Below are 20,249 nucleotides of genomic sequence, written 5' to 3'. Positions count from 1 at the left end.
GTGTGAACTGTGCGCAAGCAAATCAACAGTTTGTGTGGAGGAGACCCCACAGTCAGACCCCCAACACGCCACAAAAGATTTATGGTATTTTTTCACTCTGTATATATACTCATAATCCTAATGCTCTACTGCTACCTAATTAATCTTTCCAGCACTCTGGGACAGGAGACAGTACAATTCTTTATTAACCAACACATTTTAACTTGGGTGAAATCCATTTGACTTTCAAATGTGAAAAGTAAAAGAGAAATATATGAAGTCAGATGATCACAAGGCGAATCCTTGGATTTTAGCGGGAAGTAGAACATAATTAACTTTTAAAAGAGGGAAGACTTGAGCTGAGGAGGAATAATTAAGGATTTGATATGGTGATCAACAGAATAGGAAAAGTGGCTAACAAAAATAAAAACAAAACACAAACAAACAAGCATGGTTTTTTTCCTTGTGCAGAATGTCTGTCTACGATCAACACAGAACAGGAGCACTGAGTCTCGGTGCGAGGGCTTGAAATGCCATCATAAACCATTTGAGATTTGCTCTCATTACATTACTACCTGAAAAAGCACACTGTAGTTATAAGCCTTGTAAATCCAAGGTTCTTTATCATTTAGCCTTCTATACACTAAAACCTTATTTGTAATATGCACTATATAGTGTAGTAGTAAATATTTCCAATTAGCTTTAGTGTCAGTAGTCCTCCAGAAAACTGATGCATTTATGTTAATATAAAAGCCTACATGGTATATTTTATCATGCATTAGAGATTTTAATCAGGTAATCTGCACGGCATCTGGAAACCTTAGCAGAGGCAAAGTCTGCTATAACAAAGGCACTGTAACAGTTCACCTTCAGTGAAGAACAATAATGCATTATTAAATTCACTTTCCTGCTCAGTGGTTACACTTAGCTGACCACAGCAAATTTGCTCTCTGCCTGGTCTTCACAAGTTGGCAGAAAAATAGATTCTGTCACATTTAACGGGTTCTGAAAATGACAGGATGCCTCTCTTGGTTTAACTATGAGCCATAATCTTTCAGAAGTAAATATAATTACAAATGCCTTTTGTCACATACTGCTTAGGAAGGATATTATATGTGGGTGATTATGGCAATAGATATCACCAGGCTGCTTCACTGTCATTAAAATCAGATATTGATCATGTTACACATCAGCACTATCTATGGGTTTGTGTGTGTGTGTGTGTGTGTGTGTGTGTGTGTCCTTTTGACCAAACATGACATCATAATTCCTGTAATGCCACAAAATATAAAGAATATCAGATTCCTTGACTATACCACGACCAAATTCAGAGATCCTATGCCAAACAGCAATCTTTTTTTAATAACTGAATGCTTTAAAATAAATTTATATTTCCAGTTTTGTTTTTCAGAAGATGAGAAAGTTATCACACCCACCACTGTCTATTATAAGATTTATAAAGTGCCCATTAAAAAGCAATGATGGGACACAGGAAAAAGGTTACAGGCCCAAGACAATGCATATTATGCTTTGTATTATTGCTGTTCCCAGAGGTTCATTAACCAGTCCTACAAATCCCTACTTGGAAGACAGTTGGGTTTACTCCTAGTTAAGTGTGTACAGGATTCTGGTATTAAGTGTGTACAGGATTCTGGTATTAAAGTATTTGTGGCTCAGTATAAAAGATAACATTTACACCACAAAGCCTGCAGTTATACATACTTGACAATAAACATGTATAGGATTGCAACTGTAGGACAACTTAATATTGTTTTCTCTATTCCAGATACATTCATTTGGGGGAGGGGGGAGTCTGACGTTTCGCTCTCATTTTTGTTACACCCACTTAGTCTCTCGAGCACTTTCTATCTGACACACTTTACTGTTAATATGACAACTTACCGGCAAGGTGTTTCTAACGGCACTATTGGTAAATAACTCCTTTAATAGGATCTAACGCTTGTCCCTCACACAGTTCCACTGGATTCCAATTATTCTACTGTTTATGTTCTACTGCTGTATGACAAAGCAGCCTCAGTGCAAAGTGTTTCGCTACCATAGATCCCATGATAAGCATGCAGTTCTGGTTGCTTTGAAACCTGCATGGAATTGTTGCAACTAAAGGTTTAGGAGACGCTTGGTGGCAGCACGGAGTGCCTCAAGTGTTGGACCTTTAACGACAACCCACAAAAAATGATCCCAAAGTATACTGACAGCCAAGTTCGGCGTTCAGCATTTCTGGTAATCTGGATATACCCAAACACGTCATAAAGTTAAGTGATGGGAATAAAGAGGAAAAAAACGGAAAGCAGAAATTAAAGAAATTCATTCATCGGTGTTGGTGAAATGTTGTGGATTGGGAATTCGTCCAACTACACAGTCTGGCAACACAACAACTTCGGCTGGCTTGATCTATTGCTCTGGTCCGCTGAAGGTCATGGCAGACTTTTCAATGACTGAGTTGGAATATGTGTTTAGGTTTGTTTGTTTGTTTAAGGAAGGTTCACTGAAGGAACAAAAATGCACATCTTTAAAGGGGAAAACTCATCACTATACCAAGAGGAAAATATTTAGTTTTTAGCATATTAGTCACCCATTTACACAGAAGAAAGTCGTGTGCAACATATACGTACCAATGTTTTTAGAAAACTTTTAAAAATATAAATGTGCCCATATTTTTAAAGCATACGTGCTGGGGTAACAGAGGGTGCATTCTACCAAAAAAAAAAAGTCAAATAAAGGACACCAAAAACAAGTTTATTTTTCCTAATTTTAAAGCGTGAGTATGCTTTTTGAAGAATTAACTAACAGATATTTTGCATTCATCTCTAAAGTTTAATCACCACTTAGGTAGAGCTGTAAGCAATTACTTTTTAAAAAAGCATCTCCATACAGAATATATTGCATATAATTAATTCAATGACTATCAGGGCTATAAAGATTAAATAAGAAGAGAAAGAAATATCATTAAAAAACAGCCATAGTCTAAAACTTAACTAAGCCAAGTGGATCCAGTGAACAATCCTAATTAAAGTGCCTAAGACAAACAAAGCTTGGGCTAAAAGCACTAAAAACAATTGAACACTTATTTTATTAATCTAATGAATCATGTATCATATCATTACAGTTTTGTATATATCATTAATTTCATTCCTTTCGCTTAAGCCTTTTATTGGGATTACTTCAGTTATTAGTTGGTCTAATGTATTGGTTACCTCTAAATCTCGCTCTACAATCTCTTCTTATCTTGTTGCATAAACCCTTGCGTGTTATTCAAATTGCTTCATTTATTATGATAGCTTCCCCATGTAAATTGTGCTGACTGCTCGCCCTTGCATAGTCCTCATTAGACTAATGAAAACCTTCAAACGAAAAAAACTAAACAACCTGCCAAATAAAGGTCTGAGGTTATTATGAAAATTACAACTCTGGGAGCTGGGAGAAGCTCTGTTCATTAATTCATGCTCAGCAAATTGCTAACTAATTTAGTTGCACTCCTCTGCATTAATGGATTATTTTATAAAAATGTTTTCCACAGCCCAAGACCTTTGGTGCATGCTTTTGAGAGGCTTGAATTCTAATCAACCTTAACAGTAAATTAGGAATGTAATATCTAAATAATAATTGGGATGGCATATGGAGGAAAATAGTGTTTAAAATCCCATGAAAGGTACTTTTGGTTTTCAGCTTCATATGTCAATTTCACAGTAGTTAAAACAATTGTACTTGCTTAATATTCTGAACCTGTTCCATAAGATACCAGTAACAATGGTGATCCAAAAAATGTTCAAAAAGTTTCATTCGCAAAGTATCCAAAAACGGCCTGATTATCAGATGCAAGATGCATTTCCGTAAACACAGACCAACATTCGTTAATTAAAAGTTCTGGCTATTTAAGTGAACTTTTAAGGGGGGAATGAAACCTCCCAAAAAGGCTTTGAAACAGCCCCTGTGCAAAGTTATAGTAATGATGATCTATAGGGCAAATTGCTTGCATTTGATAATGCATTTAAATGGCTTGTATTAGGGTGCTGACCCGGAGATTCTGAACAGTGAATTAACAAACAAAAGTTGTTTCGGTTACATGTGGTTAAGCCACTGCCTCAACTTTACATGGAAAGAACACGACTTGAAACAATATAGTAAATCATTCCATCAAGTTGATGGAGGGATTTAAACTGCTCCAAGCATGAGAGACTGGGGAGCTATTACTGTGCTTCTTAACCCATAACATAACGTTGGGAACAAGATCATGGAAGCATTTAGCACAGTGAAAGGCTGTGGTGTTTGTGTAAATGTGAACAAGCAAGGACAGTAAGGAAGTGTAGACGTGAGAGAACATTTCAAGAAAGCCTATTTCCACTATGATGCAATTCAGGAAAACGAATTTTCCTTTGCTAACAAATTATCCCCTCAAAATAAAATCATTCACATATGTTACAAAAATGAGTTTCTCTGGAGAAGACACTGGGTTGCTGTAGTGTGGTTATGTTATGTTTAATTTGTAGTGGTTTTTGAAATTCATATTCCTAAAAAGCCCATTCAGATGCATTCAGTTGATAGAAATCTACTGAGCTTTGTAGCGTGCGGCTATTCTGCCTTCTTACTCAGATACCACACAGTGTTGAGTCACAAAACCATTCATCCAGCTAATTATCTCATCATAGCCTAGGTTCAGATGAGTATCTACCCGATTTCTACCAGTAAATCTGCGAATAAGCAAATGAAAAACTTCCTCTTGATGAATGCCATTTATTTAGACCTTAAAATAAATGTAAAGATCTGCAGAAAGGTTCTGCAGAAAAAATATGTTGCATAAATGAACTGTTCAAGAAAATACATCCTCCCAAATGTCTCTTAAGACAACTGAGAAGTGGATTCAGTTTCTGTGATAAAGCCCTTTGCATACAACAAACTGCTAATCCTACAAGAGTGAAGGATAGACTTCTGGAGATTTAAATCAGCCACCATATGGCTAACTCTGTAACTTCCCTGTCTAGCTCACAGGTACCTATAAAGGTGGGAAGGGAGCATCTAGGTATATAAACCTATATAGCTGATTCTTTTCTGATCCTTCCCCCACCCTGCTCTGTAACTGAGTATCAACTCTCCAAATATATATGCTAGTACTCATGACATCTTCTCCTGGAAGAGAAATGTGCTGTATTTTCATGGTCCCACCCATCCATACTTTCTCTTTTTTTGCCCAAGCCTTCCATGGGCACACAAAACTATTGTATAAACTCTCTCTCTCTATAGTTTATTTAGAACTGGAATGTGGCATATACATATGAGAACCTCATCATAGCAAAGACATGGGCAAAGCTGTGTTTGAATGCGATCTATGAGTGGCGAACAATGTGCCAGGGTTAGCAAGCTAGAGCCATGCTGGTTTGTTTGTTTTTAAATTATACAGCATGAAGTTTTGGGAGTTCAAAGGAAATCTATGAATGTAGGTTGCAATCCCAAAACCCCTTATGCCAGGCTGCTTGGTGGACTGAGCAGAGGCATCCTTCTGCTTGCTTCTGAGAGGGTAGCCATCCTCGCATCAGTGTTTCACTGGTGAAGACCTACCCCTTCCACTTGCTAAAAGGGCAAGTGGCCCACTGGTGGTATTGTCGCCAGTGGGGCCTTGTCAAAAGTCCTGAAATGGGGTGTTCAGAGCATGGGGCTGAGCTGGCCTGGGATCTACTAGATCCTGAGCTGCTCTCCTAGCTGGTGTCAGCTGGCATTGGGCCTGATGCAGAACTCATCGTTGTGCCAGCCTGGAGCTGGTGTGGGGATCAGGCTATAGCTGCCTGCCCTCCATCTTCTGCCACTTTGAGCAGCTGGGCAGCAAATGCAGCAGTGGCTATGCCACTCTGCAGAGCCCCAGCGATGGCAGCAGGAAGTCTGGAGTATTCTCCCAGCTAACAATTTTTTTTTAAAAGTGTGATATAGTCATGTCAAGACCACCTTGCTCATGATACTTGTTTTCATTTTCTGTAGCCCTGACCCACAGAGGAAGAGTGCTTTGTACATAGAAAGGGGAGGAGGGGGGGTACCATCTTTAAAAAAAAGTATAAAATCAATGCCTACGCCTTATCCAATCAGATGTTGTGTAGGTAACAAAGAGTAGTAACCACTGATTGCCATTGTTTTCAATGGGAAGGAAGCATAGTGAACCACACCAGCTCTTGGCATGACATAGCTCTCTCACCGCCCCCCCTTCAAGGCATGGGGGGGGAAGAGAAATGATTGGGTCCTCCCTCCCTGCCAAGGCTGCCCTTGGTCAAGCCCTGGCCCACACTCTATTTGACCCAATGGTAGGGTACACAGTGTAGAAGTAACTACAGAGACGAAGAAGGGGGTATCCAGTATCACAAGTTCTCTGCCCTCAGAGAGGGCGATCTGATGCTTACTATAGCCCCTGGGATAGGACTGCAAGGTAAAAGTAATTATCATGCATTTAGAAGATTGAGCTGTCTTATTAATTCAAATAACATCCAAGGTTATTGCTGGAGTCATCCTGCTATTAATATTTTCTTTACTCACTGAGTAAAGACTGTGTGTTACTATCAGAAGACTGTGTGCAGATACACTGAATTGGTTGGAGATATTAGGGTAGCAAAATAGTTTATTGAGATTCTTAACAGGAAACGGAAGAAAGGGATGAGGTTATAAGTCACTAAAACCACTGAAGTTTCTTTCTTTTTTTCTTTTTATGTATTCAGGAATACTTTTTGCCTTAGGACATATTTTGATTTAGTTATGTAGAATTTCATTATGCCTCTCTAGGCACACATAAGGTCTATTTGCGTAAACAAAGGGAATTCTCTTGAATTTTAAACGGAAGGTTTATGATGAGATGCATCTGACGCAAGTATTGTTAATAGTTTATAACAGCGCATTATTGGTTGTTGATCTGGAAGGGCAGTTCCTGAAGTTGAGGCTCCAGTACTTTGGCCACCTCATGAGAAGAGAAGACTCCCTGGAAAAGACCCTGATGTTGGGAAAGATGGAGGGCACAAGGAGAAGGGGACGACAGAGGATGAGATGGTTGGACAGTGTTCTCGAAGCGACTGGCATGAGTTTGGCCAAACTGCGGGAGGCAGTGGAGGATAGGGGTGCCTGGCGTGCTCTGGTCCATGGGGTCACAAAGAGTCGGACACGACTGAACGACTAAACAACAACAAAATTGTTTGTTGAGGAAAAAATGTCAAGACAAAAAATACACTGAGTTCTGGCTTTAAATATTATTGTTAGTAAGTTTGTGATTATTCCCCCCCCCTTTACCTGAAAGTTAAACCATTATACAATTTTCAGCTTAAGAAAGACCCTTCTGATTAGAATCTCAAGCATATTCAGTATAAAGTGAAGAGTGACATTCAAGGTTCGTTTACCACCGATGCCATTCTAGGAAATATAAACAGATGCATATAAAAAGTGTGTGTGTTATTACCCTATTAAGCACAGTATCTCTGTAAAAATATGGGGGTGGGGGAAGTTTTCAAAATTATACAATTTAGAACCAATATTCATTCTCCTATGAACATTGTTTTGCTGACGATTTGCAACAACATCTTGTTGGAAATTATTTCAACATTTCAAAGACAGAATTCCATCACTATGGCACTGCATGTTTTCTGTCTGGCAGTATTTTTAAATCATGGAATCACAGAATCATAGAGCTGGAAGGGACCCTGAGGATCATCTAGCCCAACCCTTTGCAATGCAGGAATAAGCAGCTGTCCCATACATGGATCGAACCTGCAACCTTGGCATTATCAGCACCACACTCTAACCAATTGAGCCATCCAGGCTCTAAGTACTATCTAATACAGTAATAAGAAGTAATATCTAATACAAGCTATACCAGAAACCTAAAAAGTAGATAGCTGTTTTGATGGTTACTGATGCCTAATATGCTCATGGTCTCCACTGACAAATCTTCATATTTAATTTAAATAACTTTTGCAGATACTGACAGTGTACCAAAGAGTGAAAAATTAAAGGAAATTACATAAAAAGGTAAAGGTACCTCTGACCATTAGGTCCAGTCGTGGACGACTCTGGGGTTGCACGCTCATCTCGCTCTATAGGCCAAGGAAGCCGGCGTTTGTCCGCATACAGCTTCCGGGTCATGTGGCCAGCATGACTAACCAGAGCAGCGCACAGAAACGCCATTTACCTTCCCACCGGAGCTGTACCTATTTATCTACTTGCACTTTGACGAGCTTTTGAACTGCTAGGTTGGCAGGAGCTGGGACTGGACAATGGGAGCTCACCCCCTCGTGGAGATTCAAACCGCCGACTTTCTGATTGGCAAGCCCTAGGCTCAGTGGTTTAGACAGTGCCACATACATAAGGACGATAAATTGCATTTCTAATGCACGGAGCAATGCATAAAACTCTTAAAAGATTCTCCCAGCATCTACAATTGATTACACTACTTAGTTGCAGGACATTTATACCAAGGTATCCCATGGACTGCAAGAAGATCAAACCTATCCATTCTTAAAGAAATCAGCCCTGAGTGCTCACTAGAAGGACAGATTCTGAAGTTGAGGCTCCAATACTTTGGCCACCTCATGAGAAGAGAAGACTCCCTAGAAAAGACCCTGATGTTGGGAAAGATAGAGGGCACAAGGAGAAGGGGACGACAGAGGATGAGATGGTTGGACAGTGTTCTCGAAGCTACTAACATGAGTTTGGCCAAACTGCGAGAGGCAGTGAAGGATAGGCGTGCCTGGCGTGCTCTGGTCCATGGGGTCACGAAGAGTCGGACACGACTGAACGACAACAAATCCTTGGGCCAAGGTGGATGGTAGCAGCGGGGGGCGGGGCGGGGGCGGTTTGCACACAGGGCTGTGTTGTTCTGATTTCACATAGCTGTGGAACGCTATGAGTTTTTGAGAAGGAGGGGGCAAGACAGTGGGGAGCTCAGCATGGTGAGGGCTCAGCGCTGGGAATGTTGGATTGGCTTGCACCATTCTTAGCTCCCGACTGCCTTGCTGCTCCCCCTCTTGATGTGTGGCATTGGGAAATCAGGCCAGGAGAGCAACACGGCCCCACTCGTGCAGCCCAAACCAGCCACTACTGAAGACCAGGAATCCCAGCAAATGATTCTGCTCCTTATGGTGGTGAGCATATGATAATATGACTTGGCAGCCTGCTTCGCAATCATATCTCAAAACCTGCCCCCTGAGGTGTTTACATCATGCTTTCTAATGACAGGGGCAGCTCAGCTTGGAGATCTGACACAGGTACATACGAGCAACAGCCTAGAACTGGTTGTAAATCAAATGAGATATAATTAAGATTTAATTGCAGGGGAATGTACTAACAAAAAAAAATTATGAAACAAATACACTTCTGTAAACCATCTATTTAACTGGTTAAAATCCACAGGTATCTTTGACTCAGTGGGACTGGATAATAACCCTTTTAAATGTAAAGGAGGAAAAAAACTTTTAGTAAAATCATTCAAATCAGCAAAAACCTTGCCTACTTCAGGAGACGTGAAGGTGATAATAGAATACTTTTCTCCTGAACTGTATTTCCCTAATATGCCTACTGTCTTAAACATTTTTTTAAACATACTGCAGATTATAAATTGTCCTTTTCCTGAAATTTAAGAATACTTGAATTAAAAAGGAGGAGGAGAAGCATGGATAGGAGGAGAGAGGCAACTTCAAGAGGAGGTTTTGAAACATCTCACGGTTGTAATTATTAAAAGTCATTTCAGCTCTGATTGATGGATTAGCACAAATATGTCTTGGAACAAAACACAAACGCTTTTAATGACTAAGGCCCAAAAATTCCATGATATTTTATTTTAAAAAAAATAGAAAAGGGATGCAAACAAGGCATTTTCCATCATAAGAATGGATAAATGCCTGAATCTATTTCATTTGCATTTGTTTCTCCACTTGTAATAATGATTAATGATTGTGAATGATTAAAGGTGGTCAGAAACAAAATTGCATATCTGAACTGCAGGTCCATAATGATGCAAACAGATAATTACTATCTCTGCAAATATCTAAGTGAAATTGCTTGTTCTAATACAGGTAAGCCTGGCCTAAAAGTTGCAGGGCTGGCTCAGGAGATTTGATAAATGCAGTCATGACAGAAAACAATTTTTAATTTAGTATACCCTATAAATCTAGATAACCCATGAATATTTACAACTAATCCACTAGCCAGAAAGAGAGAGGGTGTGTGGGGTTGTTTTCATGAAGGAAGGGGGACAAAAGAATGCTGTGACCTAAACAATTACTGCAGAAGAAAAAAGAACTCTCAGCAATTTCATCTAGTTAAGTTCATTACTGAAAAATGATATACAATTGGGACACTTTTAAGAACCATTAACAAGTTCCATTTTAATGGAAATAATGCAAAATCTCCAACTGTTTCACAGGGAGGAGTCTACTGAAATTTAAGAAGATGGCATGCAAGCACATTTATACCAAAAAACTTGAACAGGCTGGACGAGGGGCAGGGAGAAAGAGAGAGAGAGAGATTCCCTAAAAATTCAAAAACAGGTCTGTCCATATTGCCACTCTCAGCATGGAGATTGTTTGGAGGGTCTAAGTGGGGCACATGCAAGAAGCCATAACAGGTTGTGTGCGCAATGAACCGAAATTAATGATTTGTATAAAAGAAATGTTGTTCTCATTAATTTTTAGTGTAATCTTATTAAAGATGCCACCTGTCCAGAATGGAAGTGTCCAGATTTTAATTCACTTCCCATATCTCACAGTAGTTGCACAGGACAGAGCTGGGAAGCTTTTGTATCTATTAAAACGATACCACAAAAAAATATGTCCTCTTTTAAAATCTTTACTACTGCAGCAATTCCATGCAGATGTACTATAGCACTTGCTGTTATGGCTTCGTCCAGCATTGCCACCAAGCTGTCGCCTTTGAGTTGAACCTCTTATTATCTCATTATCCTTCAGTTCCACAGAAGTTGCTATATATCTATATATCAGGTACACAAAATCATAGTCTGTATTTGTCTAATTTAAATAATAATAATAATAATAATAATAATATTGGTTAATGTTTCCTGTGCCAAAGGAAGGTACTGAACAAGTCTATATAAACCAAATGAGAAGATGGCACACTAATCAATAGAAATACTAATAGACATTAATCTAGCTCATACACTTTCAGTCAGATGGCTGATTAAATTTAAAATAAATTACATGATATCCGCCAGTCTCATTTTACACTATTAACAGTTGCAGGAGCTAAGTAATTTAGTCTCTCTTCCTTCCACACACATGGCCATCAACAGTTATCTCATAGTGGTTGACTTTAAGCGACTGTTTCTTTGATCAACTACAGACACACAGCAATTATATAAAATAATTTCTTAATAAAATATTTCTAAAGAACAGGCACTAAGAAATGGAACAGATAAGGGCTACATTTTTCACATCTGCATTTTATTGAGAGATTTAAATCATTTTCCTCCTCTTTATGGTGCCATTATTAAATAATTTCAACAATTTAATTTTTACCCTATTAAAATAATTAATGTACTACACGAGCATGTACACCCACACACAAAAGGAATTATGTTATCTTCTGGGAGAGACAGGAAGCTGGCTTTCCCCCTCCATCAGTGCTTTCACTTGAGTACCAACAACAGCAGGATTAACACAAAGAACCAACATCAATAGTATTAACGATGCCTGGGGTATAATATTTGTTCCTTTTCAGCAACAGAACAGCAAGTTAAAACAACTGCCTACCTTTCTCCATGTGCATTCTTTTAGAATCATGTCCGCTATCATGGCCAGCCAGGTCACCTTCTTTTGGACCAGGTAGGACATTCGGTGATAAGCCCATCAACATCTGGTTCATGGATAGGCCATTCTGGTGGACAGCTGCTAGCACCAAACAGATAAAACAAAAACCGAAAAGAAACATATTACTACTAGTAAATTTCACGATAGCTTTGTCAAACAACATAGTTTCTGCCTGTTTATGAGGAGGTGCCAGGAACACCCCCAGACTAAGAACCTCCTCCTTCAGGGACAGCACGACCCCATCCAAAGCAGGCAACTGACCAATTATCAGGACTCACCCATAACACCTCTGTCTTGCCATAATGCAGGCTTATAGTTTATTGGCTCTGACCTAGATTACCACTGAGTCTAGGCGAAGGCTGAAAACTAGCACCGCCTATGCTGATTCAGATGTTACAGAGGAACAGAGCTGGGTATCATCAGCCCTAGGCACAAGCAGATTGTTTGAGCCATACTGATGACCTTTTGCTCCACATCTCCCAATGAGTGCTCACAAAAGCTTCAATGATACCCTGAAGTACCCCACAACGTTACTGCCAGTGGGCTGAAAAATAATCACCCAACACTATTCTCTGAGACTGACCCTGAAGATAGGATCAGAACCACATCAAGTCATTCAGGAGCATGGTCAATGATATCAGAAGTCGCTGAGAGATAAAGTAAGAATAAGAGGGTCACATTCCCCCTTCTCCCAATCAAGGTCATCCATAAGGGTGACCAGTCTGAACCCGAACTGAAATAGGTCAAGATAATCAGTTACATGGGAGGAGTGCTCACAGTTGTGCCACCACAAACTTCTTCAACATCTTCCCTCAAAAGGTGGCATTTGCAACTGGGCAGAAGCGGTCAAAATCACTGCCTCTTTCAAGACAGTAAAACATAACAGCATTAAGATATAAGTGTGCATTAAAGTTTCTTTAAAATGGTTCTAGCCCACGTTTATGCAAGTTGCGACCTGCTAAGCACACCTCTGAACATATATGGAAACCCAGCAAGCACTAGATAAATCTCCTGGTTTCTTGTGGTTTACCTGGGGGCGAACAAATGGGGAGAGTATTTTCAAACACTTGGTAGCCTACACTATGACTGCTATATTTTGTTTGGCTTAGTGCAAGGGCGGAAAACCCCTTACCAGCAGCCAGATTCAGCCCACAGCCAGATTTCATCCAGCCCTCTCAGTCCCCCATCAGCTGTTCAGCAAGGAGGCAAAGGGGCTTTAATGTTGGGCAAAGTGTGAGACTGCATCACCTTCCTGTGTAAGAAGATCTGCAGCAAGAAGATCAAAGCAGAGGGCGAACTGTCTCAGCAGACTGGTGTTCCCTGAAAATATGTGAAAAGTCATCCATGTGTTTTATGCATTTTTCCAACTTCATGCATACAATTCAGGATGCAATTGCATCTTCAAGTCTGATATTTTAAATAGCTGTAAGGAGGCTGCAGCTCTGAATTGGTATCATTTGCATCTTCTGCTGAGATGATAATGATGATGATTTTGCCTTTTGCAGTTAGAAAAGATAAAGGATGTTGACGTTTTAATAAACTTTGTACAAAAATAGAAGGCTATGAAGAAAATGGAAGGTGAAATTTAAGTGGGGTTACTAATAATTAAATATTTAAAGTCTCCTCCTTTAAATTCCTGGGAGTTTACCTTAGTGAGGACCTCACTTGGAAAATCAACATAACTGAGGTGGTCAGAAAGGCCCAACAGAGATTCCATTCCCTCAGGGTATTGCGAAAGAATAATGCTAAACAACAACTGATGAACTCCTTTTACTGGTCCACAATAGAAAGTGTCCTTTCATATTGTATCACATTGTGGTATGCTGGCCTGACAGCCACGGACAGAAAGTCTCTACAGAGGGTGGTGAATACAGCACATGATATCATGGGCTGTCCCTTGAGTCCGCTAGATGACATCACTTCTACCCTCGGGCATGAGATATAGAAGTACAGTGGTGCCCCGCTAGACGAAAATAATTCGTTCTACGAGGGTCTTCGTAGAGCGAATTTTTCATCTAGCGAAGCGGCAATGGTGCGCGGAGGTTTTCGCGAAAAAAAAACCCTGTCTTGCGAGGCAGCCCCATAGACTTTTTTGTCTTGCGGGGCACCACTGTATAATCAGCCATACCAACAGGCTAAAAAATAGCTTCTATCCATGGGCTGTTAGGCTGTTGAACGAAAAATAACATAGCGAAATTGACTTGTGAGGTGGTGTGTTGTTTGATAAGAGATTGAGTGTTTGTGGGGGGGAGGCTCATTTATTTTCTTTGTACACAGGTTGTACAATGACAATAAACGTGTTGTTGTTGTTGTTGTTGTTGTTAATTGCCTTCATGGGAAATAGGTGTGTGTGTGTGTGTGTGTGTGTGTGCATATTAAACCCCGCCCACTAGTGGAATGAGGCCGAACAACTTTCTACTGGGGTTAAACCACTTGGAAAGCGTGCTGGAGTTGTGGGGCGGGATTTAATTAGCCAGCTAGGATGCTGATAGGGGCTTTTGGGGTTGTTGGGGAGAATTGCATGTTGCAAAGTTTGATAGACAGCTTAGGGGTTATATATTCTGGGCGCTCGCAGCACCTGCCCCTCTTTGCTGCGTGCACCGGATCTCCCCCCCGTCGCCCCCCTCGGTATAGGTGTGCTTTGACCTTGCTATGCCTGTCATGGGGTCGTCTGCTTTGTGGCAGGGGCCTGGTAGGAATTTTCCCAATTGGCAGATTGGCTGTGGCCATTGGGTTTTGCCTACTGCGTAGCAATTAGTCACAACTTGTAAGGTTGGCGGTTAGGCATTGGTTATTCAATTTGGTTGGTGGAGGGGCAGGGTTGGCCGTGCCTGCCCCTCCAATGCTGCTGCTGCGCGGGGAATTCCGTTAAAGGAATCCAGGGGCTCTCCATGCTTGTCCGTCCCTTGGTCATGGGTTAGGGCCACGCAAGAGCCCCTGGGAACATTAGGGGAGCGGGAGGGTCCTGGCCACCCCGACCCCAAATCCTCTCCTCAAAGTGTTTTCCCCTTTGCTGTCTTACACCAAGCGGTTGGAAGTCAGCCTGTCCCCTAGATGGGACTTATAGTCAAACCAATGCCTAAGCAACCACTCACATGTTGTAATTTAATAAAACAGTTGTGGCCAAAATTTATGCCATTACCCTTAACAAAATTTCTGTGTCCGGTGTGAATCACTTGGGGGTGGGCTTGAGGAACTCTACACGCAAATAGGTTTTCCATCTCCAGCTTAGCGTATCATAAGCTGGGCATGTTTGATAAGTGAATATTGATTATTTGTTAAACACTTCTATACTTCACACCTCCGTGTTTAAAACCCTATGTCACCAGTTTCCATCAGTTCTGTAAATGGCAGCATCACACCATCTGATGCAGCACACTGGGGGATATAATACCAAGAGGTAGTTTTTGTTGGCAAAATCAAAACACCTAAAGCCAGCTTGGCCATTTTAAGTGGGAAAAGAAGACGCAATGTAACTTACGGATTCTGTCTGAAGAACTTTCAGTTCTGGCAGGGGAACTGGATACACTGCTGCTACGATGAGATGATGGGTGGCTACCAGGCCTTCGGCCCTCTTCAAGGGATGGAGCAGGGGAAGGGCTGTCTGGAACTCGTTCCTGCATAACGCAAAATACAAACAAAGATCCATGTAAAGCAATCTTAATTTTCAGAACCTTCATGTCTTGTACCCATTAGAACTATCAAACACAGGCAAGCTTTCTTCCATAGCCATTTCACACTCACAGATCACAAACTGAACGCAATCTGAATAATGGGCATTTCGATCCTCACACCTCAAAGAAATCGACAAGTACTGGAGATGTAATCTGTCCATGGCTGGACCACTCTAGTTTAGCCTGTGTGAGGGTTACAACAAAGGCTCAAATCTAACAGCTCTTTGGGTATATGGCGTGGCAAAGTTAACTGAGCATGCCTCTAGAAAATGAAGAAGCACTCAGAATGACCTGACAGATCTCAATTTTAATTTTAAACTAAGGCCCTCATTTATACAAACCCAATGCATGCTACACATGCAAAAAACCAAGTGCAGAGTTTTGCATGGTCTTCATCACCTCATTGTCATACGACCAGAATCAGGCCAATGAGAAAAATTTAAGTATATTCTACTTGTTTGCTTTATTTTATTTTTTTTAAAAAAAACACTACAGGAAAATTGACCATGTTAGCATAGATTCTTATTTATTTTGTTTTTCACAGAGCCTTTTGGTCCAGGATCTCAACAACTAAGTTTAGGATTACAGTGCTGATGCTGGAAGAACCTAGGCAATTTTACTGTTTGGCTTGCTGTGTTCTGAAGGGCTTCATTAAAGTGAAATCCAGTGAGCATATAAGATTTGAATAGCGTAGCATAGAAAATTAATTTATTTTAAGAGTTTAATTTGTTTATCATATTTATGTACGCCTTTATAGAACAAATTATAATATGGAGACAGCAGAAGAAATGTATAGGGCAACACAACACAATTATGACTGAAACAAAGGAGATAATGAGTTTTATTATTGTCATATAATAAGATGAACCAAGAGGAAGTCTACGAGAGAGCGCTTTGTAAACTCAGCTTATCAGTTCATTTGTGAAACACCCTTTAACCTTAATAGAAATGCAAGTGAACTGAGCATAGGTAAGAGTCTAATTAATTTAATTCCTCAAGTCTCCTTTTCATACTCTTGCTCCATAATTCCTCCAATCAATAATATGCAATCTCTCTCAGTTTTCTGTCTTTATCAAAAGAGCAAAAACTGTCACTCTTGTGGAAAACTGTGAGGAAAAGGGTGGATTTAGGAAAATATTGACTTTACATTTTTAAAGAACTGGAATAAAATATATATAGTAAAAAGAAAAAAATATATAGTAAAAAGGAATAAAAATGTAGTAAATTAGTTTATCACACCTAACTTTTGCACACATATAACAAAGGGGCCTAGATACATGGACCTGGGGACCTGCATTGTGGAAAATCATGGGATCCATTAAATTCTATTTCCAGTGCTTCTGATTTCTTCCAGTCTTGTGCTATTTACATTAAAAAAAAAAAAATCCACGCAGACCAAATGGTGGGTAAAGTTTTGAAAAAATCTAAAGCACAATAACCTTTGACTGCTAAGCAATCCCTCTTTAAACCCTTCTGACGGATTCATCTGACTTGCTGAATTTGCCTTGGGTAGCGTTGCTACTAGATTATAACCAAGAGGTCTCCAATAAATGGCAGCTTCGATTATCAGTTTTTCCTCTGGCCCTGTAAGCCACCAGACCCCTGCCTGCTGTACGGGACAGAGTCCTGCTTGCTATTGCAAGTGGGAAAGGGTGCATCACAAGAGTTTGGCAAACCTTTCACTTCCAAGTGATCTTAAAGACAGACTGACTGTTAGTCTGAGGCTTACAAATTATGGGATACAGGACCATGCTTGTTTGGTGCCCATTCTGGGTAGGATGCATTTCCCTTGAAGGAAAAGTTGCATAGCTTGAAGGATACTTGTGATCCAAGACTGTTGTCATCATTATCACCACCACCAACAACAACAACATCACCTCCTTTATTTTTCACCACATTTGGGTATCAAAGCTGCTTACAAAAATTAAAACATGCAATAAAGGTAATTCCATAGTGAAACTGATCTGTGCTTACAGAAAGCCCTAACAGAGGGAGATAATTTGCACTGGCCAGCTCAAATTCACTCTGAGTGTTCTCTTGATTCTTCTGTTGTATCAAACATTTGCTGCCTTAAAAAATTCAGTGCCTTTTATGTTGCTATGTGCAGAAAGACAGAAAAAGGCACCGAAGTTAAAATGGGAGAGACTCCATCAGGCAAGGCCTTCTTCACCTGCCTCTAGTCTCTGCTTCTCAATTTGTATTGTATTATTTTATGTACTGTGGCTTGCCCTTGTTTTACTGATTATAGTTTAGAAATTATTTATTGTAACTGTTGAGTGGATTTCTGTTTAACTTTTCTATGTTGATATTATTATTTTATACTACTCTAATAATTGTTGAATGTTACTTTTTGATGTAGGTTGCTTATTTTAAAGTTTTGTTTTATTATCACATTTTTGTATTACATTAGATTGTTATAAGATGTACATTTTTTAGTAAACCACCTTGAGTATTGTAAGATAGTAAGATGGTATACAAATGAAAAAATGAAGAAGAAAAAAAGCACCAATATTTTTATTCCAAAAGTTGGATGTTTCCTATGCCTAATCTCATATATGATGTCAGGTCATAGATGGGGGCAGCAGATGTGCACCCAGGAATTTAACTTTAAACTAAAACACATGGATGCACACACAGAGGGGGGAGGGGATAAAAAGAAGAGGTGGAGACACAGGAACATACTCTGAAAGATCCCAGCCAAGAAGCTCATCTCCACACACATGTCCCCTGGTCACTACTTTATGGCTTTTGAGTCACCCCTGAGGCAAACCCAATCCCACCCACCCCCCAGGCTGACCTCCTCCAAAGGCAGCGACCGAGAGCAAACACAAACACACATGTTGTGCGCACCAAAATAACAAACTTTCCACAGCTGTTGGTGCTGCTGCAGCACACACAAAACAGATACAGCCAAGAGCATAGGTAGGCAAACTAAGGCCCGGGGGCCGGATGCGGCCCAATCTTCTCAATTCGGCCCGCAGACAGTCCAGGAATCAGCATGTTTTTCTATGAGTAGAATGTGTCCTTTTATTTAAAATGTATCTCTGAGTTATTTGAGGGGCACAGGAATTTGGTTTTTTTTCCCAAAATATAGTCCGGGCCCCCCACAAGTCTGAGGGACAGTGGATAGGCCCCCTGCTGAAAAAGTTTGCTGACCTCTGGCCAAGAGGGCACTGCTGTGTTCTGACTCCTTTTCCATACACTAGGTGTCCTTCACATTGCCAGTTCAAAAACATTCACTGAGGCTACAGACACTTTCCCTTTTTTTAAAGAGACATTAGGGTGTGCCTGGGCACACCCGGCATACCTCGTACCTATGCCTATGCCTCAGGTGTTGGAAAATGTGGGGGGATTCTCCCTGCCAGATCTAAGGATTTATTATGAAGCAGCTGCCTTTTGTTGGTTGAAAGATTGGTTTATGTTAGAAAATACAGATGTTCTAGACTTGGAAGGTTATGATAATGTATTTGGATGGCATGCTTATCTGTGGTATGACAAGATTAAGGCCCATAAAGGTTTTAAATCACACACTGTTAGAAAATCTTTGTTCCAGGTTTGGATGAGGTATAAAGATTTGTTAGAAAGAAAGACACCCAGATGGTTATCACCTTTAGAAGCCAAAGCCTATAAAAGAACGAATATGGAAGGGCATTGGCCAAAATATCATGAAATTTTGATACAAGAAGGAGAACACCTTAAATTGAAATCATATGAACATTTGAAAGGGAAAATATCTGATTGGTTACAATATTACCAGATTAATGAATTATTTAAGATACTGGTAGATAAGAAACTTGGTTTTCAGTTGGAAAAATCTAAGTTGGAGATGGAATTGTTAGAACCAAAGGTCAAAAATTTATCCAGAATAATGAATTGAAAAGGGTGTTGAAAAACACATTTAATAAAAAAAACCAGAAGCCTTTTTACTTGGTATTGTAAATCAGGAAATCCCAAAATGTGATAGGACTTTCTTTATGTATGCCACGACAGCAGCTATAATTTTGATAGCTAAAAACTGGAAGATAGAGGAGATACCAACGGTTGAAGAATGGCAGATGAAAATGATAGACTATATGGAGCTCGCTGAACTGACCGGGAAACTTCGTGACCAGAGGGACAACGCGGTGGAAGAAGATTGGAAGAAATTCAAAATATACTTAAAAGATCATTGTAAGATTAAAGATTAGACGTAAACTGAAAGAAATGTTAGGCTGTAGACTTAGAAGATAAGTTTGAGGTTTATAATTGTTTGAATAAATGATAAGGACATTAGATAAGAAGAGATGTTAAGGTTAATTAATAAAAAGATGATTTTAATAATGTAAAGAAATTACCAAAGATGATATACAAGGAACGCAGGAAGAGAGGACGTGAGGAAGTCAACCCACAATGATAAGAAAATTAGATAGTTGTATTAAGATTTAAGTGTTTATTTTGTATTATTGTTTGTTTGTTTGACTGTTTGTTTGTTTGTAGATGTGTATTTGGTTAAAACCAATATATATATATATATATTTTAAAGGTGTTGGAAAATGTGGGTGTGATTTGCCCAAAACAGTCTGGTGTACCAATCTCCAAGGTCTGGCAGGGCCAGATTCCAAAGATTCCCCAATATACTGCTCTACAGTATCCATGTCAAGAATAAATGTGAATAAAAGGACATTTGAGACAGTGTGCAAAATACTTTGGGAAGCATTGCAGAACGAAGGCAGTTACTGAACTCATAAGGATATTTTAAATTAATTCATAAGCTTCAGTAAAAAAAAAAAAAAAGAATAGAAGGTCACTTGCAAAA

General features: G+C 39.8%; 1 protein-coding gene across 7 annotated transcripts in view; it reads right to left on the bottom strand.

Moving 5' to 3' along the window:
• Positions 1–20,249, bottom strand: part of DACH1 (dachshund family transcription factor 1) — a 355,264-nt gene that overhangs the window by 99,375 nt on the left and 235,640 nt on the right. For 5 of the 7 annotated variants that reach the window (XM_033147985.1, XM_033147981.1, XM_033147982.1 and 2 more), the window contains 3 exons: positions 15,262–15,397; positions 13,029–13,100; positions 11,724–11,858 (listed from right to left, as the gene is read on the bottom strand). In XM_033147985.1, the coding sequence (XP_033003876.1) occupies positions 11,724–11,858; positions 13,029–13,100; positions 15,262–15,397 (343 nt within the window). The remainder of the gene's footprint in view (positions 1–11,723; positions 11,859–13,028; positions 13,101–15,261; positions 15,398–20,249) is intronic. The other 2 variants (XM_033147983.1, XM_033147987.1) reach the window with 1 other exon arrangement.

This window comes from Lacerta agilis, chromosome 4 (genome assembly GCF_009819535.1).
Source record: "Lacerta agilis isolate rLacAgi1 chromosome 4, rLacAgi1.pri, whole genome shotgun sequence".
Taxonomy (NCBI): Eukaryota; Metazoa; Chordata; class Lepidosauria; order Squamata; family Lacertidae; genus Lacerta; species Lacerta agilis.
Note: the sequence above shows the minus strand (reverse complement) of the source record. Positions and strands in the feature narration are given on the sequence as shown.